At 37.5% G+C, this 25479-nt stretch overlaps 1 protein-coding gene across 7 annotated transcripts in view; it reads left to right on the top strand.

The window, feature by feature from the left end:
- PTPRM (protein tyrosine phosphatase receptor type M) overlaps positions 1–25479 on the top strand; it is a 469539-nt gene that overhangs the window by 163650 nt on the left and 280410 nt on the right. For all 7 annotated transcript variants that reach the window (XM_051611050.1, XM_051611049.1, XM_051611048.1 and 4 more), the window contains exons 5-6: positions 2387–2502; positions 15897–16071. In XM_051611050.1, coding sequence (XP_051467010.1) covers positions 2387–2502; positions 15897–16071 — 291 coding nt within the window. The remainder of the gene's footprint in view (positions 1–2386; positions 2503–15896; positions 16072–25479) is intronic.

The raw sequence follows: 25479 nt of genomic DNA, 5'->3' as shown, positions 1-25479 counted from the left end.
GTAGAAGCAAAACCTTGTAAATTAAAGCTTTGATATCATAATCCAGATGTAATTGGACAGACTACTTAAATACACAATTTTTCTCTCATATTTGTTAAATAAGATGTATTAAGATTATACATGGAATTGTAGGTTGTAATCTTATCAACCAAATGACTGAATGAGGAAAAAGACAGCAATTTCTGTGCAATTGTTCATCTTCCTCTTATATCATACTGTACTTGTGTGCATTCTTTGTGGCTTGTAAGAGCTATGATTGAAAATAAAAAGTGGTTTTCAGTTGGTACAGAACACCTCATAAAAATTGTTTTAGTGTTAGAGGCAAGAAGACGCAGACATTTCATCAAATATGGAGACAGTTATGCAGAATCAGCAGCTGTTATTTTCAAATCACTTAGTTCTAATAAACATAGCAGGCTTTCATGTTGTTAGGCAGTGTTTGTGCTTTTGCATTTTTAATTTATAGCTTTGGTTCAGGTAGGATAATTCTAAAGCAGCCTTTTATCAGCTTAATAATTTTTCCTATACAGATTTTGAGAGGTTTGATCTGTGCATTTGTACCAATCAATTCTCAAAACCTAGAAGCAGCTCTTGTTAAAGTTATGCCCCATAGTGTGCAGAGTTTTAACGTGACAGTGTTGAAATGCAGAAGCGTTAATGAAAAGTTCTTTGATGAAGTAATGAAAATGCGAGAAATGAAGACATCAAACCAGTTACATTTTCTACAAGAAAACTGAAAAAGTGTGAAAAAAGGAATAGAACTACTGTGTGTCTAAAGCTTTACCAGACTCATAATGCTATTCTTTCTGTATGATGCCAGAAAAAAATGTTTCTGAAATTATTAACTCTTTAAACAAAAATCAAAATGGGAAAAATATTTCCTAGGCAGTTGTCGGGGTAGTATGGACAAGGACCAAGCAGAAGGCAAGTTGTAAGCATGTAGGACTGAAAGGGATGGTTTGTGCTGGTTGGGGCTTTTCTTGTGCATTTGTTTGTTTGTTTGTTTTTAGAACTTACACTCCTCTTCACTTAGGCCGTGCCCAGTAATCTGGAAGGCTGGTTTTCTAGAGTTTAGGAAGTGGGATAAACACAGATGTGGAAAAAAAGTGACTGAGAAATGGAGACCTTATTGAAGAATTTCACTGGATAGTCAGATCTTAATAGTTTGACAGACAAAGGACAAAGTGACTTTGGCCTGAAGTCCTTCTGTCCTAATGGGGAAGTGTTTAAGAAAAAAACAAACACAAACAAGCAGTATGCTTAATACATTTTCCATAACATTGTTAAAACATTTCATTCCATAGCTAGATATTAATTTGGGCTATTTATTCCATCTTCTTCTTTTAACACCTTCCCCTGGATATTAAGCAACTTTTTCTTGAATTCTGTTCTTTTGTGAATTCCTGAAACTGGCAATTTCTCCTAGTTACAATGTCTCCTAAAAGAATGTCATGAGCACTTTAAATGGTTGTGGTACTCTGCTAGAAAGTGTATTCTTAATTTGCCAGTTTATTGCTAGTACTAACATTACCATATCTAAAAGCAATGTTCAGAGCCTGGCTAATCTGCTAGTATAGATAGTGCAAAAAAGTGCCCTTACCTGCAGTAGGATTTAAATGATTGGAGAATACTGCCTTTTCAAGGATAAGTTTCTGTATCAAATTTCTGTGGTTTTCCGTGTCACATGGTTGACTCTTTCCAGTAAACCAGAAATGCATATGCTATATTTCCTCCTTCAGTGAACATAGTTCTGTTTTGAATATTTCATTTGTTAGGTTATTTGCAGTTCTATTGCTTTAAGTTTTACTGGGAGTGTTTTCTCTTTCAAAATGAAAAAAAAAATAGTGGTATGGAGAATGCGTTGTTTTGGGGTTTTTTTCTGCAGTGTTGCTGAAAATAATTGCATTTAAATAATATAGCTGTAGTTGATGAGAAGTGTTGTGTCAGTATTTTATCTATTTGCTGTGCTACATGCACAACAAAGATGCCAAAGCATCTCCTCTATACGTAGACACTCTGCCTGGTTAAAAAGAAAAAACATTTCCCTTGACAACATCACTCAACTTCTTACTGCCTTGTCTAGTTGGTAGTGTAAGTATCCAATAGATTTTTTTTTCAAAACATAATTAGTTTTCAATATAATCTCTATCAATAGAGTGTTATTGCAAGAGGGATGCTGAGCTAAGATAATTTACACAGTAGGAACAATTAAATAGCACCCTTCTGTCCAGCTTTTTCCAAGATACAGAAGTAACCCAATGTAAAATCTAGTGTGTAGTCAGTGATTTTAACCTTTTAAAACAGGGCTATTTAATTTGCTCAGAGTATTATTCATAGCCACTACTTTCATGATGCATAACTTCAATATTTTATCATCTTCCAACAGCAAAAACTCCCCATTTCTTGCGTCTTCAGAGCGTGGAAGTCAATGCAGGACAATTTGCTACTTTTCAATGCACTGCCAATGGTGGAACAGACTCAGGTGACAGACTCTGGTTACAGGTAATTTCTTTCCTAATCCACTGGGATCTGGGGGGGAGAGGAGTTCATCACCCTGAAAGGAATGTAAAACATGAAAAATGATAGGGCTGTCTATTTCACCAATATTAGATTATATAGCACCTTTGAACTGCTGCAGAGTAGGTGTTCTGTTGTAGAAAACGATACCACATTTTCCTCCCTTGTTTCAGTGGGATGCCTTATTAAAAATAAAGATACTGCTTTTGTTACGTGTCGAACATGAGTAAAGGCTAAATCCCCAAGGAAGAGCACGTGATTTTCTCACAATGTCTGTGCTGACTCTCTTGGCTTACCTCTATCTTTATTAACTATTTTCAGCTAGAATGGCATTCTTACTTTTAAGTTTGGAGAATATCAGTAGGACAGTCAAATTTAACCTTCTGTATTGTAGAGCCAAACAATCTTACCTGCCCATATTTTGTACTTATTGAGTAATGGAGCTTCCAGATAGGCAAATACTAATTTAAAGATTGTCTCCCCTTATCCATATGTGTAACCTTGTATCAAAATTATGCATCTTACTTGACCTCTTTTAGTAAGGGGATGCAAGTTTAACTGCTGTCTTCCTGCCATGGTTTCAGAGCTCTCTGCGAGTCTGTTCGCTTACTGCAAACAATTCTCTTTTTTTCTTATTTAAACCCTTTCAGGCTTTTAATAGAATTTTCCTTTCAGACTGCACTTGGTGCAAAATTTCACCAAGTGTTTTGGAAATGATGCGTTTAAGTGTGACAGGTTAAACAGCTGAGTAGTTGTAAGACAAGTGGCACAAAAACAAATAAGTAAAACCATTTGAAAAGAAATGACCCATATTTATCTGTATATGAATTATGAGCTGTTAGGTCTATCCAGAAGGAGCCTGATCAAATACAGTAGAAATATCCTCTATTTTTATTTTGGTTTGCATGGATATTTTCTACTTCTTTGCTGATACAAGGCTGATATCTCTCTAACACTCCAGCCCTTTAAAGCCAGTATTGCAATGTTGAATTGATGGAATTAGATTCCTCTAAGTCACTAAGATTTTTTTAAACTATGTTGTTTCCAGTCATGAAAAGAGTTTAGCACATATGGGAAAGCAATGGGTTGCTTCTTCATCAATGATAACCTTTCTAGAACCTTTGAACTTTTGCATAATGCTCCTTTGTAAAATTGAAGGTAGAATTCAATATAGGGAAATCCTGATTCCATTCACTTTTTCCATAGATTTCAGGACAATATAATTTCAGCTTTAACTTATTTGCAGGCAATTTAGGACACACTTGCATTCTTTGCAAGTCTGGAAGGTACATTATTTTAGAAATGAAATATCTTTCCAGATTTTATGTGATACAAACTCATTGTTCTTAACAGCAGTAGTGATTCCAGAATACCTTTGCTGAGCTTAATTGATTCCTTGTTTATACATGATGATGAGATTTTTTTCTTTATATGAAGGGTAAGAAAGTAGTGACAGATTGACTTGTTGAGGAATTTCATCTTTCTGCAGGTCCACTGTTTATTTATCCTGCCCTTACAACTACCTTAACCTCTGGTAATTAGTTCAAGGTTGTGCAAATTCCAGGTGTGCCTTTGTGTAAGAATATTTTAAAAGCTGACAAGATCTCCTGCATTTATTTTTATACTTGTTTGCCAGTTTCCACAGATGTCTGCTGCAACTTCCAGAAGACTGATCTGACAGCTCCATGTGTGGAATGCTGCAAATAAAAGCTATGAGCTACAGTTCCCAACAGGATTAGCTGTATTTTAGTGCACTAGGTCACTATTGAGTAACAGACCTTGCAGTTGTCCATCTATCTACTGAGAACATCTGTTTTCATGGTGGGATACTGAGGAATTTTGTATATGCCTGCTTGTAACATCTTGTGACTCTGCCACAGGACCATGTGTACAATGCAGCAATCTGTAATAGCCACCAGAAAACATGGCATCTTCCATGTCATATGACTGGTTAAACGGACATGAAAGATCCTTTCATTCCCACTAACAGTAGAACCAATATTCAACTGCAAATCATCTTAATTAAAGAAATTCTTATCTACATAAGAGCCAGAATGAAATGAGCACCATTCTCTGGAGACATTTATGCTAGCATTCAGGTAACAGGGATTCAGGTTTTACTGGTGCTATAAATGGGTCATGCAATCCTTCTGATATGCCTAGTTTGTCCACCACTAATATTAAACACTTTCTACCATCTTTTTGACAGTTTATTTCTTAAAATTTGTAAAACCTTACGGGCAAACCATAGTGAATAAATACATACAGTTGTCTACCACATAGTTACCATTTTCTTTGCTAAGTCTGGAAGTACTTGAGGAAAAAATGTGTCAGCCATTTGTTTTTAGTAATAAGATAATGAAGCAGTATTTTACCTGTTAAAATTGAAAAATATAAATATGCAAAAACTTAGTGACACAAACTGGTGGAACTGTTAATGAAAACTATACAATGAGATAGGCCTAAATAAGATGTTCTTTTGAATATAAAAAAAAAAAAAAAAATAGGTTGGGTTTTTTCAGTAGGTGCTTTTGTGTGTTATAGGCATGCAGGGCATCATTTTTCCACTTGCTCATAAATAGCTCCGTCTTCTGAAACTGATCAAACCACCTTGTGCATACCAAATTGTCTTGAGTCCATTGACTTGAGAAGAGTTTTAATGACATCAATTAACTAAAGATTTTACCAAGACTACACGCATCCTGATGCATGTGCATCCTGGTTTGATTTTTCTGTAGATAACCTGATGTCCTGGTTTGAGCCAGGATGAAGCCTGCCTTTATTGTTAGAAGAATAATTACTGCCCCTTAGGAAGGGGCACTATCTGTTACTGAATAGATGAAAGTTAAATGTTTTGGGCTTGGTTTTTTGTTGTTCATTTTTTTGTTTGTTTGTGTTGTTTATTTTTTTCATTCTGGTAGCCATTTAATATTCTTTCCAGGTTCTGCTATGTTAATTTATTTCTGTCCCCCTCTCCATTCCAGTATATATTTAGTGCCTTTCCTGCAGTTGATACTGTATATTTTCTATTAGTTGTCATTAATCAGTTATAATTGCTTTTCATTAATTGCATAGTAATCGTACTTTATGGCAGAAAGGGTTATATCAACAGCAGAATATAGGAGGGTTTTGATGTGTGTCATGTTTGTGTTACCCAGCATCTGACAAGCTATGATCTTTGATGATGAAAACTTTTCCTTCATTGTCAGCCTCAAATATGAATTGTCTTATGCTTTGGGCAGTGGTGAATGCTGCTAAGTCAAGAATGTACTTGTGACACTAAAGTAATGTAATTTCCAACTAGTATACCAACTGTTCCTGCTGAGTCTGAAAACTTTCAATATTGGTATTAAAATTTTTGTCTTGAAAAAAGCTATTTATCACAAAAAAATGTAACTCTTAATCCCCTGTCTCTTTGGCAATCTCCTGTGACCAAACGAGGTTTTGAGAAGAAAGTAAATCTGAAAGATTCATGAGCCATAGAAGTTTTGCATTTAGACGTACTCTGGAAACTGTGAAATCCATGAGGACCTTTGCACAACAGTGTAAAATCTTAGGACAGGTGGAGGCAGCTTGGCAATGTTTGTGAGTAACCTGAAAAATTATTAGAATTTCATCCTTCTCATTTGGTAAAGATTCCCTGTTTCACCTTCTATCTATAGAGAGTCAGAAGTGCTACCTAAGAGAGTTGTTATTATTTTTATTTAACATGAATCATAGAATCATAGAACTATTCGGGTCAGAAAAGACCCTTGGGATCGCTGAGTCCAACCATCATCCCTGCTCTACAAAGTTCTCCCCTAAACCATATCCACCAACACCACATCCAAAAGACCCTTAAACACATCCAGGGATGGTGACTCAACTACCTCCCTGGGCAGCCTATTCCAGTGTCTAACCACTCTTCCTGTGAAATTTTTTTTCCTAATGTCCAGTCTAAACCTCCCCTCTTGCAGCTTGAAGCCATTCCCTCTTGTTCTGCTGCCAATTACCTGTGAAAAGAGACCAGCACCAACCTCTCTACAGTGACCTTTCAGGTAATTGTAGAGACTGATGAGGTCTCCCCTCAGCTCCTCTTTCTCAATCTAAACATTCCCAGCTCCTTCAAGCATTCTTTCTAAGATTTATTCTCTAGGCCCTTCACCAGCTTCATTGCCCTCCTCTGTACTCGCTCCAGCACCTCAATATCTCTCTTGAATTGAGGTGCCCAAAACTGGACACAACACTCCAGATGTGGCCTCACCAGTGCTGAGTACAGGGGCACAATCACCTCTCTACTTCTGCTGGTCACACAATTCTAATACAAGCCAAGATGCCATTGGCATTGGCTTTCTTGACCACCTGTTGTTAACATTAACCCAACGATCCAATCTATCCAGGTCTCTTTGTAGAGCCTCCCTATCCTCATGCAGATCAACACTCCCATCTAACTTGGTGTCATCTGCAAACTTACTGATGATACACTCTATGTCCTTATCGAGATAATCAATGAAGATATTAAACAGAAACAGTCCCAACACTGAGCCCTGAGAAACACCACTTGTGACTGGCTGCCAGCTGGATTTGACTCCATTGACCACCACTCTCTGGGCCCAGCTGTCCAGCCAGTGCTTGATCCAACAGATCATGTGCTTATCCAGGCCATGAGCAGCCATTTTTTTTATGAGAGTTCTATGGGGAACCATGTCCAGTGCTTTTTGGAGGTCCAGACAGACAATATCCACAGCCTTTCCGTCATACAGTAGTCGGGTCATCAGCTTATAAAAGGAGATCAGGTTCATCAGGCAGGTCCTGCCTTTCATAAACCCATGCTGACTGGGCCTGATCCCCTGGTTATCCTCTACATGTCTTCTAATAACACTCAAGATGATCTGCTCCATTACCTTCCCTGCTACTGAGTTCAGACTGAGAGGTCTGTAGTTTCCCAGATCCTCCTTTCTGCCTTTCTTATAGATGGGTGTAACATTTGCTACCCTCCAGTCCATTGGGACCTCCCCTGTTAGCCAGGACTTCAAGTAAATAAATTATTCTGGACTGTTAAATAGTACAGTACATGGTGACTAGCAAACCTGAGATAATGGTACAGTTGACCTGCAGCACAATGAGCTAGTTAAATTCAGCTTGCTTTTAAAGAGTATGTGTTTGTTTCTGGACTCTGAAGACAGCCTTGATATGAAGCAGCAGTAGAATCAGTTAGGGACACATATGAGTTAGGCAACTGATGAAATAAATTCAATAAACTTTCTGTGCGATGGTCTTGGACCTTTGAGAGATAGAAACAGTGACCTGTGCAATGAATACTCTAGTTAAAATGTACAAACTTACTGCTGGGAGGTATTGTGTTCAAATTGGAGTTGAGCGAAGGCTTCTTTTATAAGATCGAGGGCTGCTGAAGCTGTTCTGAGGCAAGGAGATCCAAAGATTAGATTAAATTAAATTAAACCCAAAGGGAAGATGGTAGGAAGGAAACAGAGCATTGAATGATGTGTGTGTTGGGGGGTAGGAGCCGTTAAACAATACGACTGACTCAGTAATTAAGACTTAAACAGCTCCAGCCAAACCCCTCTACATGAGCTTTTCTGTTACATGAATCAATGTGTACCTAAGTTATTACTGGTTATTACTTCTGAGGTTGTCTTTATTCACAAATTGCACTGTCACTGCTGAGGGGTTTACTATAGCTTCCTTTAGCCATGGGCATGTGGCTCTTCTTGCTATTCATTCCTCCCATTTAGAATCTGAGGGTCTTTTAGGGAGGCTTCTGCCTAACCCTGAACAGGGCATGGTTTTCCATCATCGGATATGTTTGTGCTTCCTTTTGACTATTTCTTCCTTGCCTGCTTAAGTGAGTGGAACATCTCCCTTATGAGGAAAGACTGAGGGAGCTGGGTCTCTACCTTGGAGGAGACTGAGGGGCGGCCTCATCAGTGTTTACAAATACGTTAAGGGTGAGTGTCTGGAGGATGGAGCCAGGCTTTTTTCAGTGATGTCCAGTGATAGGACAAGGGGCAAAGGGTGCACACTGGAACACAGGAAGTTCCATGTAAACGTGAGGAAAAACTTTGTTACTGTGAGAGTGACAGAGCACTGGAACAGGCTGTCCAGAGAGGTTGTGGAGTCTCCTTTTCTGGAGACATTCAAAACCCGCCTGGACACATTCCTGTGTGATGTGCTCTAGGTGATCCTGCTCTGGCAGGGGTTTGGACTGGATGATCTTTCGAGGTCCCTTCCAACCCCTAAGATTCTGTGATTCTATGCTTTTAGGACTCAGTATCACTTCCATTTTGCCTGCTGTTCCGGTTTATTACTTCAGAAGAGATTTCACGTCATCCCCAGAACTTGCAAGTTGGACTTTCTTCATCCCGGGCTGCTTTCCTTCCCAACAAGATGACACTTTTCCAGTGAAGAGAATGTGGGACATGACCACACTGTTTTTTAACTGTCCTGTTATGTACTTAGGTAGAAAAGGCAGATAAATGTATTTTGGTATTATTACACTTTGTTTCAGTATACCATTAGTATACCTCTTATTGCCTCTATGTGTGTACAGAAGAAAATTATGCTGATGATTTTGAGTTTCTCATTTTCTCCTCACCACTCTGCTCCTTCCCAGCCCCTCTGCAAACCTGACATCTGCAGAACTCCAAGCCAGAGTATTTAAAATCCTACAAATAGTGTCTTCATTTTTTAGTGAGGTGTTCATCCTAACTCTTGGAGTTTTTAATACAAATCAAAAGATGATGAGAAATACTTATTGTTGCATATTTCAAAGAATTAAGATACAGTATTAGGCTAAAAGGTTTTATAAGTAGGTCTATGGGTTCAGTAAAATGCTTAGCAGATACATGGATCATTGCCATAATTTCTATCTAAAGTATAAACCTCTCTGTTAGAGAGAGATTTCTTAATGCTCTATTTTCTCCAGATGTTTCTGAGGCTGTAGTTCCCTACAAGCAATTTTGTATTCTATTGTGTGCTTTTAGAGAAGAATAGAAAGAAGATTTGGAATTTTTACATATCTTGGGAACACTGACAAATTGTTAGAGAATATTAATGCTTCTCAGTGGCCCTGGAATTTAATGTAAATAAAAAAAAGATTGAACGGGCGTTGTTGTTTGTTTGGGTTTTTTTCCTTTTAAAATCTCAGTGTAGCAATTACAGATTTGCTCCTTTCAGAATGATACAAAACAACTTCGGTATCTATGTATAGAGTAACTACTTCGGGTAAATTACACTGAGTTTAACGACTTCAGAAAATGCAATAATGTCTTTGTTTACTTTTTGTATGTTTAACTGTATCTTCAAAGAGATGTCATTGCTTCATTTTTGATAAGGTGACAACTCAATATGTAACTTTAGTAATATTTTACAACATTACCTGGCAGCTCCAGCCAGCATTTAGATGTAGTCACAATAAACAGATGTATGCAGAGCTATGTGATTTGAAGAGGAGGCTCAGTTATCAAATGTTAAAATATTGGGAGCTGAAATCTTTCTTGAAAGGTAAATAACATTTTGCGTGAATGCCCATTAGTTACACATGCAGAGTGTGGTTCTCGCTCACAGCAGAAAGATTCCAAATAGGAAAATAATTATCTTTTTCCAGCACAGCCTCATTATTTGAATGAAATACACTTGTTAAGTTAAACAGATGGAATAAATACAGGATAATCACAGGATCTGTGGTGGTTTTAATCTAGACTGACAAACAGTTGTCTCGGTTATGAAAGCAGCTCTAGAAATTCAGAGGTAAAGCCAATGGTCTTAATTATTGGAATGATATGAACTCTGCAAGGCAATTTAGTTGAGGTATTAATTACTATTTGATTTAAATTTTACAAATGTTTCAAACAAAATTACTTCTGGCACTGCTGACGTTATTTGAGATCCCACTGGTATGAATCTAATCACAATTTTATAAATGTGCATATTTGAAAGTGGGATAACGCAAACCCCTTCTTCTATTAAATGCATGAAAAGCTACTTAATCTACCTGTATGGACAGAGAGTGACCGACCAGTGTTTTCTTTTAAGTCTCTTCTGGGAAAATTGTTTAAACATGCCTTGAGAATAATTAAATGCAGTGGTAGTGCGGGATACAGCATCCCAGAACTTCAATCCCTTTGAATTACTTCTCCATTTCTGTTAGGAGTTTTTCTGAAAGGCTTAATATATATCTTGTTGCTGCTAAATTGCTGTTCATTTAGAAGACTTAGAGTTAGTTCATTGCCTAAAAGAGATTGTAAGTCTAATTTAAATAACCATCAACTTATTTCTTTTCTTTCTAGCTTACCTAAAATGAAAAATAATGTGCATTTTAGAGTGCTTTAAGCTGTCTCTGCATGCATTTAATATGCTGGTACTAGGAATACAGATTTTCAAACTCTATATATCCTCAGGTTAAATTAAGATTTTTCTTTTTGAATATCCCTATACATTAAATAACACTGCTTAATAGAAAATCTGTTCTTACAAGTGACTTACAAGTTGCATATTTTCATTCATCAGTTTAAATAGCGTTTTTGAATATGTGTATTTATTTTTTTAAACGCTTCCTCTGAGCATTTGAAGACATACGGGTTGCTCAGCAGCCAGTGGAACCTGGTATTTTCATTTTTGGATCTCAACATCTTGCATTCTTTGTTTTGTGGTCAAACAACTTCTGCTCTGAGAAGGTTAGATAGCACTGCCTCAGGGATGTAGCCTTTGCAGTCCAAGCAGGTCTAGCATTAGATGATTAAGGCAGTTTCCTTTTTCCAAAGAACAAAGTGTCCTGCTCACACAGGTCTCCGAGTCCCAGAGGCAGAAAGAGTCAGCAAGTTTAATCTGTAGTAAGGCCTCAGTCTTTCACATGGAAAAGCAGAGCTGAAGTAAAAAAGTAAAAAGAGCTGTCTTTATCTTTGAATTGTATTTCAAACAAACAAAACCCACCAATAAAACAGAAGGACACTACAGTGTTGCTCTGGCAACCTGTTTTAATGGGTTTAAATATAGAGTTGCAACAATGTTGCATTGTAAATAATGAATTTTATACTGTTTTCTGGAATTGGATTAGAAAATTAGAGAGGTCTTTTTTGTGTGTGTTTATTTTTCAGGAAGATACGATATATTTGTGAAGACTCAGGCTTCCACATAAAATCTGATAGTTTGCCAACCTAAGAGTAAATTTCAAAATCTATTTTGAAATAAATGAGATTAAAGGTTTAAGTACTATAATTAGTAAAGCAATAGATTGCACATGTTCTCTTTTATTGGTGGAACTTCAGAATGTTGCATTTGTGAGTGCTAAAAACTTATTTTTGCGAATGCTACTAAAAATAATTCTTTGTTTAAAAAATGTAGCAGGATGTACGAATATGTTCCATAAGAAATGTTGATTTAATATAAGTTCTTTCAGTTCATTCTAAATGAAATAGCTATTGACAATCGGCATGGAGAGCTTTTAATTTATCATACAATATGTTAAATATGGAAAAGAAAATATTGACATTCTCCTCCACATTTTGTGTACTTTACTAACCTGTGAAAATGACCACTGTCATACCTGTGCATCTTCCTGACCATGCTGCACAAAAAGTGAGAAAGAGCAAATGTGAATCCCAAGTGAAGGAAGCAAAGCTGGCCATGTGGGGACAGTTAAAACAGAAGCCATTCTGTATTCATATATCAAATTATGAATGGCATTTTTTGAGACTAAAAATAGCCTTTTGCCATTGTCCGTTGCTGAAAAAAGTTTGGGAGAAGTTGTAGGTGTGGGTTATTTGGAGGTTTTTGGTTGGGTTGGTTTTTCTTACTGTGCAGCTACTTTTTTTTTTTTTTTTAACCTCTCCTTTCCAGTGCCTATGGGTGGAACTTTTCTTACAGTTGAGTTCATTACCTTCATTACCATTCCTTTATGCTCAGGTTTAACTCAATTACACAGCTCTCCTACTCATTTGCTGTCATCCCAGAAAAGAGGGAAGACTTGTTCTCTTAAGCTCTATTTTTTTTTTTTCTTGTGGAAAGTAAAGCAATTATGTTTCTTGGTCTTTGTCTGTTCCAGGCACTGTCTCTTTCTTGAAAATATTTTTTCACAAAGAGACTAAAGAATTTTATTTTTTTTTTCTTCTTTGAGTTCTAGTAGAAAATATCATGCCAGTGATTTCTGTGGAACTATTTCAGTTCTGACATATAATTAGACACTCTACACTTTGCCTCTCTAATTTCATAATGTTTAAGAGAAGCCAGTCAAGACAATCTTTATTAATAATAATCTCACCTATATTTTACAGATGTGTTATAATAATTAAGGCTTTTTATTCTGTAGGTCCTTCATGAAGTTTGAAGTCACTATTAATTACCTTTTTCACATCTGGCATTTGCTGGGGGGTAAAAAGTCTCATATCCTCTGTAAAGCCAGGCTGAGTTGCTTTAAAGGCTCATGTCACCTGTTCATTTGAGCAAAATGATGTCTGTGTCTGCAATGTACTTCTGCTTTTCTTTTTTTCAGTCAAAATGATTGACATGTGAGTGGAAAGCATGTGCTTACATGGCCATATATTCAATTATTTGATCAAATTAAGATTTCCTGCTGTAGAACATCATTTAAGAAATCAGGCAAGTTAGTGTGTTTGAGAATAAGCAGAAGGTGAAAAAGATTTCAGAACCACAGTGACATAATAATTTCTCATAAATGCTGCAATGCATTGATCAGTTCCAATTTTCATTATACATACACACAGAAAAAGCTGGCAAATATGTCCTATAGGAACAGGTATTTGAGCAGTTCCCTTCTGGGACTGCTGGAAGTTTATATGACAACCCAGGCCGTGTTGTTCAGTATTTCTACTGGCTATTGGGAGGTCTAGTGTGGGAAGAGAAAGTCCTCTGTGTGGGACCAGCAGGGACTGTATGTGTATCATACCTTTCCATGGTCACCTCTATCGATGGGCTGCACATAAAGGCAAAAATTATACTGCCTCTTAGCATGGCCTAGTCTTTTCTCTTCACCTCTTTGCCCCCTTTAACAGCATCCTGTAGCCTTTGGTTAGGTGAGAACAGCAATAAATAATTCATAAAATGTTGGCATCGTTCTTCAGTTTTGTTGTAACTCTTGGGAGTTCTAGGTAATTCTGGATGCTGATGCCCCATGTGGAAGGGTGGGTGTAGGCTGGAGTGCAGAGGGGCTTTTTCTCACTCCAAATGAGCTGAGCTAATTTAGACACTAGAATTAATCAGTTTGTGGCAGTATGTTGTTCTCTAGAGAATAACTTACCCTGTTTCTTGGCAGGATAAAGTAGCCCGTGTAAGCTTCCTGATGTTGCAACTAGAAAAAAAAGAAAAACTAGCGTGGGTGGATGTAATGTAAGCACATGACTTGGCTATGCACAGAATGCTTAAGGAGTCTCAAAACTACAGAAACACACTTTAAAACCATGTGGTTTGTGACTGATCAGCAGCTCTGATAATTAAATTCAATCAGTTATTGTCTTAGGTAAGAGATAATGTTGCGCTTAAGAAATATTATTTCTCCAAAATCATATTAACCCACTCTGCTCGCGTCCAGCTAACTATGGGCATTCTTGCTGCAAGATACTACAGTGGCAAAACCAGTAAATGTAGTAGTTTTGGATTAGTAGTTTGAAGTGTTTCTTTTTTCTGAGTTTTGTTTTCAGTAACTGTCATGCCACATCAGAGAAGCCAGTTTATCAGCAGCTCTCAATTCTAGGAATTTTAAGGAGCTGGCAATTATCTGAAGTAATTTGCAAGTAATAATTTCAGGCTGAGTAATTTTTAAGGCATGATAGTACATTCTGCTTTGGGTATTGTACAAGCATTTTTTTCTTTTAAATATACAGAGCCTTACCCACGTTTAGTTTTGAAGGAGAAATAACTCTACCTTAGTGTGCATGAGAATCAGTACTTACTGTTGATTATGCTGCTTCTTTGGCATTAATGGCATGATTAACTTTGGCTTGGTTTTGTGATTAATGAATGAGTTTAATTTTATGTTGCTGGTATTTGAAACTCTCTGGTTGTAACTGGTATTTTAAGGGGACTTTCAATATAGTGGCAAGTAAAAGCTATAACAAACTGAGGTCAGTATTTCCTATATAGGTCTTAAATTCTGCTGGACAAACTACAAACTCTAGGGCAGAAAAACAAGACATCACCAGCTGTGATGATGGTTTATAGAAGCTCGGTAGTTCAGGATCCTTTCCTTGCTCAATTGAAGCTCCTGGAGTCAGAAAAAACTACTAAAAATAACTGGCATCATTACATAGCATCAGACTGTGAATATGCCTTCCTTGTGAGAGCAGCTTTATGGAGGTACTTGTTAGGGTTCTCCAGGTTCTCCTCATGTTTCAATAATGGCTGTAGCCTTCAGTTTGTTGAAATGAATGTTTTTTGTGAAAAGTGTGTCTTTCTTGTTTGCTTGCTTGAGTAAATGTTGTCGCTAGATTTTATATAGATTTTTTTTTTTTTTTCAGCCAGCTCTAGTAATTAGTTTATTTTACATTTTCTGAGTTTTTCTGAGTGTTCATAGTGCATGTATTGTGTTTCATGGGCAGGTGGCGTATGATTTCACATGAGAATGTGAGAGCCAAGTTCCTCTGGCCTCTTCTTTGTGCCAGAGGACATGGCAAGATGTCATCTCTGTCCTCTTCTGTCTGCTACCTTCCCTTTTTCCCACCTCCAGCTGTGTACTGAATCACATGAGGGAGCAATCTGTAAGATGGGAATTATGCTGAGCCTTGTGCTCCTTGGCTGTTACGTAGGACATTTTCTTGTGCCATGCATGCAGTATGTTGAATTGAGGGTGAGACACTGCATTGAGGTACAAACTGCCCAGTTCCCATTACCTGCTAAGCAAGTGAGAGAGAGACAGCTACAGCCTTGTTGGTTATTTTCCTGATAAACTTGTGCCAAGTCTTTTCCACCTAAGTCGATGATAGTCCCATTGCTGCTATATGAGAACCATCTAGTGCCATTTCCATGGAGGCTGCACAAGATGCGTATTCCAAGTAGCAGATCCAGAGGGGAAGAGAAAGCTGAGACTTGAGTATGCTGGGCTTCATGTTTCTTTAAAAGAAGTAACTAAATATTTGTATAAAGCAAGCCAACCAAGTAAATGTTACATTGCTTTCAAATCTTTTTATTAGTTAATCTATAAAAAGTTGAAAGTAGCTGTTCCAGATGAATGGTCACCCACTGATGGTGAATGGTTTGACTCACATGGGAAGGCAGTAAAGTCTCACACAGTGTAAACATCTGTAAAAGTAACATGCAAACTGCTGCTTTTAGCTTGCCTTCCCTCTTGGGGAATTTAAGAGAAATAAAATCAGCTTTCAGTATTTTTTATGACTAACAATATTATTTATTTGTGTTCCTTTTCTTAGGGTATTTATGTAAGGGATGCACCTTTGAAGGACATAAAAGTGTTCAACTTTCGCCGATTTGTAGCTCTTTTTAGTGTGGTGAATGCCACAAAACGGGACGCTGGCAACTATCGCTGCATGATTCGGACAGAAGGAGGAGTTGGTGTATCAAATTATGCTGAACTGATAGTCAAAGGTATTTCACAATTAAAAAAGAAAAATCAGTATTTGCATGCTCGGTGTTTGGAATAAGGAACTGCAATTGCTAATCCAGTAAGAACGTCACCCATAGCCTGTTAAAGTCGGTAACAGGTTCAATAAATAGACTCTGTTTATGTAAGTCTTGATTCTGTCCAGCTGCAACAAGGGAATGGCAAAAGAAGACAGGGCTAATTAACTAGGTACTTGTTGACAGTTGTTTTAAATGATTCCCCAAATGCACTGGTTACAACTATATGTCTTTAACAGTGTATTTACATGATATTTTTTAATGTATGAACATAATACTGGCTATTTACCTCCTTTATGGAGCTAAACATTCTAAAAATACATTGCTGCAAAATTTGAAAAATTTACATTAAAATGAACGCATAAAATACACATATTCCAACATAGGGAGGGATATTAATAAAAACAGAAGAAAACACTTAAATGTAAATAGAATGCATTCAGGTATGTCCATCCTCATTATAGAAAACTGTGATAAAACAATTTTATGACATTCATTATATTTAAATTGCATTTTGATTGCCATTACATTTATCCTAGTACTTCGGAGGAGCAAATTCTTAGTTTTATTCCTTCAGAGACAAACCATATTATGTAGCATCTAAGCTGTGGAGCCACATTATTGTGTTCTGTATCTTCCCTTGCTGGTCTATTCTGTACCTAACAAACAAGAAGTGAGCGGAAGAACTAAAGGATCTTTTTCTTTCTGAAAACAGTTAAATCCAGGTTGTCAAGGGGTGAAGGAGTGCCGTGTAACTAAATCCACCACAGGTGTGAAATTTTCCTCTGGGACTTGGGAGGGACACACTTGCATCCTCTGATTATAGAAACAGTATCAGATTACCACAGAATATATTATTATAGCTATTCTAATAGTATTAAAGAATCATAAGGAGTAAGAGGAGCTAAGGAGTAAGAAATTAATTTTTGTATAGTACCTTCTTGTCTCTCTGCTTTCCAAATTCTGCTCTAGGTTTTATCTTTTGGTTAAAGATACAATTAGCATCTCTTAAGACTTAGTCCCCTAATTAAAGAATTGGCATCTATTGCAGTAAAAATACAAGCACAGTTCTGTTTGCATACAGCAGTCTAGATAAGGGACTTTGTTATTAGTTGATCTGGGATTGCTCTTGTCTTTCTCCTAATTCTTGTAATTATGTTGTGTATTTATAAACCTATATGAGATTCGTCAGACTTTTAAAAGATTGCCTTTTCCTAAAGGCAACTTGTATGTAGGGCAATAAGCAAGGTGTGGGATAACTGTTGTATCTGAAACTATACCATGGATCTTGTTTCTGAAGTCAGTACAGAAAGCATTTTTAAGAGAATTTAGTAGTAAAGGTCAGGTTTGAATGACAGGAGGCACAGTGGTATAAATAAAGAATCAGGCCAAGATGTTAAAAAAGCAAAGCAAAGTTTTTGGGTAAAAAAAAATTCTACACAGTGAGAATAACAGTAGAGTTTACAATGAGAACATAAATATGAAGATTAACAGTTAGGCTGTAGATAAGGATGAGTTTTTTGATAAATAAAAACAAGAGGGATATTTAAGAAGAAAATGAGGAGTGGAATAATGGAGAGGTGATGTGGTTAGCACAGTGTTTGTGAGATGAGCACTGACTAATTGGAGAGAAAGAAGGCTGGTCTACGGGTTAGACTGGGGAATAAGAGGTCACTGGTAGATGATGGAAAAGAGCAATAAGGAAGAAGGAACCATTTTCCCAAAGTGAGTATATAGTTTTACTGGATGCATTTTGAAGAAAATGGAGATAACTGGGACAGGATGAGGAAGACGAGGCTGCAAATATCCGGTGTATGAAAATAACATGACAAAGTAAATTATAGCATGGAAAGTTAGATGAGCTGTTTGAATGGGCAAAAAGAGGAAAAAAACAGAGAAGGTGAGATGAGAATAAAATTTTAAGGCATAGTGAGAAAAAAGAACACGTAATTTCAATCCAAGCAAAGATAGCTTGAAAAGGAAATAAAATCAGTTGGAAAAAATGGAAATGTGTGGAATTCGGGAAAGAGAGCAAGAAAATGTATAGTATGACGACCAGCCGGAATGAAGGAGCATCTTTCAGACCTAACGTCTGTAGAAATGAGAGAGAACTGAGGCTGCCTGAAGGAGGTAGATGCAAGATTGACTGCATCAGTGACAGGAGGAACAGAAAGCCAAAGAAGTTGGAATTTTTTCAATTTCTTTTATTTAGGGTGTTTTAATTTCTTGGTGCTCCTTTTGTGGTGCAGTAGATAAAATTACAAAAAATATAATTAAAGCAGTTGTGCTTACCCAGATTCTTTCAGGAAATTTGCACTGGGCACTGTGAAAAAGTGGGTAGCCTTCAGGTGTAATCCCATTAGCTACTTGTAGAGTGGCAAAGTAATTATGGTAATCCCCGTTGCCTGTATTGGAGCTTTTATGAGACCACCTGCGGGTCATTGCTTCTGACCTAAAAAGACCCATTTAAACCTTGTGTTGTAAAACCTTAGATGAATATACTGAAATAGCAGCATTACTGGCTAATTAGTAAATACACTGTGCTATTGATGGTGTGTAATTAAGAAATTGTATTTCCTAGTATTTTCAACAGCTCTTATGCAATGTTAGCAGAATTCAATGATAATAGATTGATTTCAGTTCAGCTGTATCTTTTTTAATCCATTAACATCAATAAATCCTGAAAAAAATGTACATTTGCCCACATTGCACATGTAATGCTTAGTATACCTGGGAATTACTGATGGGTTAATAATAGCGTGGGTAGAAACAGCAGTGTAATTACTCCCCACTCTTTGTTGGAAACAACTAGTCTAATTCTCTTCTCATTTATGCTGGTGTAACTAAGCTGACTTATGAGGAATTTCTCTGGAATTACTTTGCTAGGATGACAGGAGAGTCGGAGCTAGTGTCTATAGGTTAAAAAGAATCAGTTCTTCACTGGTTCACTTTTTCATTCATTGCACTCTGTTTCATTTGGATTACTTACCCTGTAACTCAAGTTGCAAATAAGTAAATCTTTCACTGCAGTTAGGATTTTTTCAAAATATCTTTTAAGTAGAGACATTTGCACAGGAGAGTGGGTTACAACTCTATACAACATTAATTCTGCTTCATTGTAGATACTGTTTCACTAAATAGGAAGATTCCAGTAGTAGATTCCAGGTACTTTGTTATGTAAACCTCTTTGAGGTTTGTAGTGTTGCTGTGGCGTGATGTTGTGTGGCACTGGAGACCAGGTACCAGAATTTTCTAAGTCGGCAGGAAGGTCTTTAGTTATCAGGTGCACCAAACCTGAAATAAAATAAACAACCACATAAATAAATAAATAGGAATGGGAATCAAATTTTGAACATGAGAAATATGAAACTGCAATTAAAAAAAAAAAATAAAATATTATTTTTATTTATTTATTTTTAACCTGAACAGATATGGTTGTAGCAAGGTGTAATCTGTATGGGGGAAGAGGCAATTAAAGACCTGTCAGTTAATCCCATTTTATCTTATTAAAGAACTGTAAACATGAATATTGTCTAGTTAATGAGCAAAAAGCCTGTCAGTGAACAATTAGTTTGGCCTTAAACAAGAAAGAAAAAAGGTGTTTCTTTGAAAACTTGTTTATGTTATCTTACATGCCTTTTAGAGGACGGTGAAATAAAATATTGATTGCTGTATTTAAATAAATCCTGAGGAGGAGGTTTTCAATTTACCCGAGTGTTTGTTCTGATAGGAAAGGCTGAAAAGACAAGTGACTTGTCATTGTGTGTGCTCAAACTCCACAGTATCCTCATCTAAGTTTGTCAGGGAATTGGATTGAAATGTCACTTTATCTAATGGGAGACATGAAATGGGCCTTGTCAGATCACCCACTTATTGTAAAAAACAGCAGTTCACATCTAATAGGTGACATAAAAGTAATCAAACATTGAGCAAAAGGAAAATAGTCGGGTGGAATTGATTAAATGTATTTGGTGAAGTAAATTAGACTTCTACATACAGTCCCAGGGCTGAATCTTTCTAATAGTGGGCAGATCCAACACAGATTAGATTTAGGAGAATGGAATGAGCCTGTCTAAGCAGACATCAGATTATTGCAGAGTTCAGACTGCTTATTGAGTTCAAAGGAGGTAAACCTAGGTGTCTAATTGGTTAAAAGGAGTTTTGTTAGGTTTTTAAGCAAGGGCGTAGGAAGGTATCCATCTGTAATGCTGGCAGCTTAAAAGTCTGCATCTTTCCAAATGGAAGATTTAACACTGGGAACAGAACCAAACCTCTTCAAGAATTTATTCCGAGGGCAGATGTACTTTGAGATCAAGACACAGTAAGAAAACAGTAAAGATTTTTTTTCTGTTCTGTCATTTGTTCTCATACACCAAGTATTCACAGGTACTTAACATCTTTTCCCTCGCTGGCAAATAGCCTTTCATGCTGGATCCATCGGTCTTCCTCTACCATTTTTTCCAAACAGTGGTGATATTAGGACTTATTTTCATGATTGCCTGACAGTTCCTATAATGAAGTCCTGCTTTTGGATTCTCATATTTTGGCAAACTGACTTCAGGCATGGATGTATGTATCAGCCTGAGAGTTTTGAGAAAATCTCCAGCCAAAACTGTAGAGATAGTTCAGCCATCTTAGCTAACTTGTCAAGGGAAGGTGCTGAAGTCTCTCAGCTTTGAAGGAGGAACTTTTTTTCAGGAGGGTGATAGTTACATCAAGAATACTTTTTCTGTTCCTGTGAAAATCTGGTTTGAAGTAAAGTCAATTTACAAGGTACTAAATAAAACCCACCAAGATCTTTCTTCTGATATGTACAGTGGAGACTTCTCTGAGTTAAACTTTCAAATTCCCCCCATATTCTAGATACACTGAATGGAATTTAAATGCAATTACTGATTTGAGCTCCTCTGGGACAGAGTGGATCCAGACACAGGAATTAAAAGCTGTGAGCTTACCATTCCTTTGCTTTTAGTATTCAGCCCTCCACCTTGCCGATCCCTTGTGCTGTGAGGGTAGAATGGTGAGAAGCATGATGTAGATAGCAAGGGGTGCAAGAGCAAGTAGCTGCAGACTCAGATGGGGTTGTTAGTGCTGGCACTGAAAGGTATGGCACATTGGGAGGTGTTTGAAATTAGAGGGGAGGTACGTGAAAGTTAGGATTACATAAGCACTACAAAGTAGGGAGAAATGTGACAAAGGGTGGTAGATAAATATATATACATACATGCATATGCAAAAATATGTATGCACGCGTATACATATTTATGTATGTAGTGGATGAGGAATGTGGACAGAGGCCAGTGGAAAAGGGAACTTGTTGGAGAGGGGAGCTGGCTGGAAAGGGGAACTGCCTCGTGCAGGAGAGAAGAGGAAAAGCAGGTGCTGGGAAGAACCATCGTTAGAAGGGTTTACGAAAGGCAGGTCCTGCCTGACTAACCTGATCTCCTTCTACAACAAGGTGACCCACCTAGTGGGTGAGGGAAGAGCTGTGGACATTGTCTATCTGGACTTTAGTAAAGCCTTTGACACTGTCTCCCACAGCATTCTCCTTCAGAAACTTGTGGCCCTGGGCTTGGATAAATACACTGTGTGCTGGATAAAAGACTGGCAGGATGGCCGGGCCCAAAGAGTGGTAGTTAATGGAGTTAAATCACAAAGCACAAATGGTGTTACCCAGGGTTCAGTACTGGGGCCTGTACTCTTTAAGATCTTTCTTAACTATCTAGATGAGGGGATTGAATGCTCCCTCAGTAAGTTTGCAGACCACACCAAGCTAGGTGGTAGGAAAGCTCTACAGTGGGACCCAGACAGATTAGATCAATGGGCCAAGGTTAATTTTATGGGGTTCAACAAGGCCAAGTGCTGGGTCCTGCACTTGGGTCATAAAAATCCCATGGTAAGCTACAGACTTTGTGATGTGTGGTTGGAAAGATGCAAGATGGAAAAGGACCTTGGGGTATTGATCAACAGTCAACTAGATATCAGCCAGCAGTGTGCACAGGTGGCTAAGAAGGCCAGTGGCATCCTGGCTTGTGTTAGGAGCACTGTGGCCAGCAGGAATAGAGGGGTGATTGTCCCCCTGTATTTGGCACTGGTGAGGCCACACCTTGAATATCGCGTTCAGTTCTGGGCCACTCACGATAAAAAGGACATGTCCAGAAAAGGGCAGTGAGGCTTGTGAAGGGCCTAGAGCACAAGTCCTGTGAGGAGCAGCTGAGGGAGCTGGGGTTGTTTATAGTCTGGAGGAGGCTGAGGTGACACCTCATTGATTTTTACAACTACCTGAAAGGAGGTTGAAGTGATGAGGGGAACAGCCTCTTCTCCCTGGTGACGTGTGATAGAACCAGAGGAAATGGATGCAAACTGCACCAGGGGAGGTTTAGGTTAGATACTAGGAAGCATTTCTTCACTGAAAGGATTTCAAGCATTGGAATAGTTTGCCCAGGGCAATGGTGGAATCACCATCTCTGGATGCATTTAAATGGCATACGGACCTGGTGCTTAGGGACATGGTTTAGTGGTGAGCTTGCAGTGTTAGGTCTAGGGTTGGACTGGATGATCTTGGAGGTCTCTTCCAACCAAAGACATTCTGTGATTCTGTGAAGAACAGCAGCAGACTGGCAGGTGGGGAGAGAAGCAGGCACAGAGCTTGTAGATACAGCCTGGAATTAAAAAAAAAAAACAAGCCTGGGGTGGGAATTTAGTAATGTTTGAAGTGTGGGGAGAAAACAAAAACTGAGCAAAGCTGAGAATGGGAAGGATAGAGGGGTTTGGACCACTTAATTAAGCAGAAGAATGGAGCAGGAGTGGTGCAGGCTGAGGTGCCGATGTCTTAGAAGAGTTAGTGAGTCAGGAGTGAGCAAATCAGAGCAATTGGGTTTGAGAGGAGTCATGTTTGGGGAAGGGAACTATTAGAGATGGGTGGTACTACTACTACTACTAAAACAGCTACTACTACAGGGTTTACCGTGGTATCCCCTTATGTCTGACTAATTAGATTGCACCTGCCTAGGTTTATCAGTGTATAGCACAAGGACACTTGATTCTTTATAAAATTTCAAAATATGTCTAAAACACAACAATGACATTTTCTTAAATGATGCATTTACAAGTGATTTTAAGAACATTAGGATACTGGGTCAGATCAAGTTTTCATCCTGAGCAGTCTCAGTAAAGGAATAGTGTAAAATTACCTCATGTGATATGCATCATACTCTTTTGAGGTATTATTGAATAAAATAATTAAATGCTTTGGCAGGAATTATTTAAATACTTCTATGAAAAAATATTACATGAAGATCTGTGATGTTTCAAAATCATTGCCACGTCTTTTGTTATCATTGGGGCTATTTGTTGCCCTTTATCCACAGTTAAATGCTGCAGAATGGCTCTGCTTTGCATTGTTTCAAAAGGAATGGAATAATTTGCAAGCTCAGAAGAGGAGCACAATAATATATTTACATATTAAAAATAAAATAGAGAGGAAAATAGAAGAAAAAACTCTTAAAGCTGTTTAGTTGTTTTCAAGACTTCAAAGTTATAATGATTTGATTAGTTCTATAATGATTTAGAAGTTAGTAATGTGGATATAGCATCAGAGATGGTTGATAGCTTATTTTTGTCACTTCACCTACTCATGACGTGATGAACAGGATCATGTGGGAATATCGTGGCATTGTCTTTGTAACAGTTACTAGTTAATTATAAAAAAATAGCTTGCAGGTTAAATGTTTTCTCCCTGTTCTGCAAATGTGGCATGGCTCCACTCTCTCGCTCGCTTATCTCAAAAGAAAAATTGAAAAATGTTATTGCTACTATTGAAGTAGATTTTTTCATTTTTCAAGTTAGCTATTCTGAGCCACAGAGAATAAATGTATATTATTTTGTGTTCTGTAACTCATCTAAGTCTCAGAGATCTACATAATCTCCCCTGGCATCTCTGTGTCATGCCTTTCCTCTCCCTATTAAAATTTTAAAAGAATTGAAAAACCTAGGTATGTTAGGATTTTGTAGAAGATACTTGGAAATTCTGTATAATTTAAAGCACAAAGCACTGTGAATAAGGGACCTGCAGTTTCAAGTATATTTTGAATTAATATCGAAACACATAGGAATAAATAGTTTATATGACTCTATGGCTGAATTTGTTTTTATTCTCTGCATAAGAGAAGGGCTGCATCTTATTATGAAGGTATTCGCCTTTTTCTCATATTTACTGAAAATTATCCATTACGTAGGGTGCCTTTAAAGCATCTGCCTAAAGCTTTTTGTCATTTGCGGACCTCTGGTTTTGTAAGGTGGCCACTGTTTTCTTTATGTAAGGGATTATGCCCATTGCCAGTTGTCACAGAGTTCAAGAAGAGGTCACCTGTTTGTCCAAAGTTTAAAAAGCATTACATTTGAAATTATGGATTAACTTAGCTTCCTGGTTTTGAGTTAATATTCTATTTTAAAAGCCTGTCTTTAAAGGGTTTCACAGTATTTAATAGCTTTGTTTACTTCTATTTCAAGAGAGATCTGCGAGGAAGAACTCCTCTTTAAGCTAACCCGTTGTACTAAATAGCCACTGGTACAAACTTGTTTCTGCAGTCAGTTGAAATTCCTTCCCTGAATGTACACAGCTGTAAAATCACAAGTCTATTGTACCACTTTCATAAAAGTAGTAATCGGAAAATAATTTGCATGGTATTTATTTGATAGAACCCTAGTGGCCACCAGTAAAACTGCTTTTAGTAAGACACAGGTGCTTCAGTCTGTTGCTTACCTGATTGATTCAAACTCCTCACTATTCTAAAAAAATTAAAGCATTCTGCCTAAAGAAGGAATAAATGAAGAAGTCAGAGGAGCAGCTCTCATACTTTAGTAATTAAATTGGCTCATTATATTTGGTAGTGCACCGTTTGTATTAAAGAATCTGCTTAACTCTGGTTCTCATCTATTTAGCCAGTCACTTAATAATGAGCATCATGCTTTTAATGAAAGGTTCACTTTGCTTAACCTCAATCTCTGGTAAGAAGACTACTTCTAGTATTAATCTATGTTACTGGTATTAAAACTGCAGTATATGCAGGCTTTGCTGAAATCATGCAGCTTGCATTAACCTTTTGCACTTTGGTCACAAAGGAATGAAAAATATGCCCCAAGGGATAAAAAGACAATAAAATACTGTCTACTTCAAGTACTTGTAATACTTAGAATGAATTGGTGTAACTACTAACCTTAGTGACCTACCTCCTGAGTTTGCATTTTGAATGGCACTTGAACAGCCTTTAGGAGCATTTGAAACTTCAAAGTAATTAACTGTTCTTTCAGCATGGCTAAGTAAATGCCTTAGGATGCTCTATAAAAGTTCCATTTTCATGTCTTGGTTCACAG

This window comes from Apus apus, chromosome 2 (genome assembly GCF_020740795.1).
Source record: "Apus apus isolate bApuApu2 chromosome 2, bApuApu2.pri.cur, whole genome shotgun sequence".
Taxonomy (NCBI): Eukaryota; Metazoa; Chordata; class Aves; order Apodiformes; family Apodidae; genus Apus; species Apus apus.
This window is presented reverse-complemented; position numbering and strand designations above follow the sequence as displayed.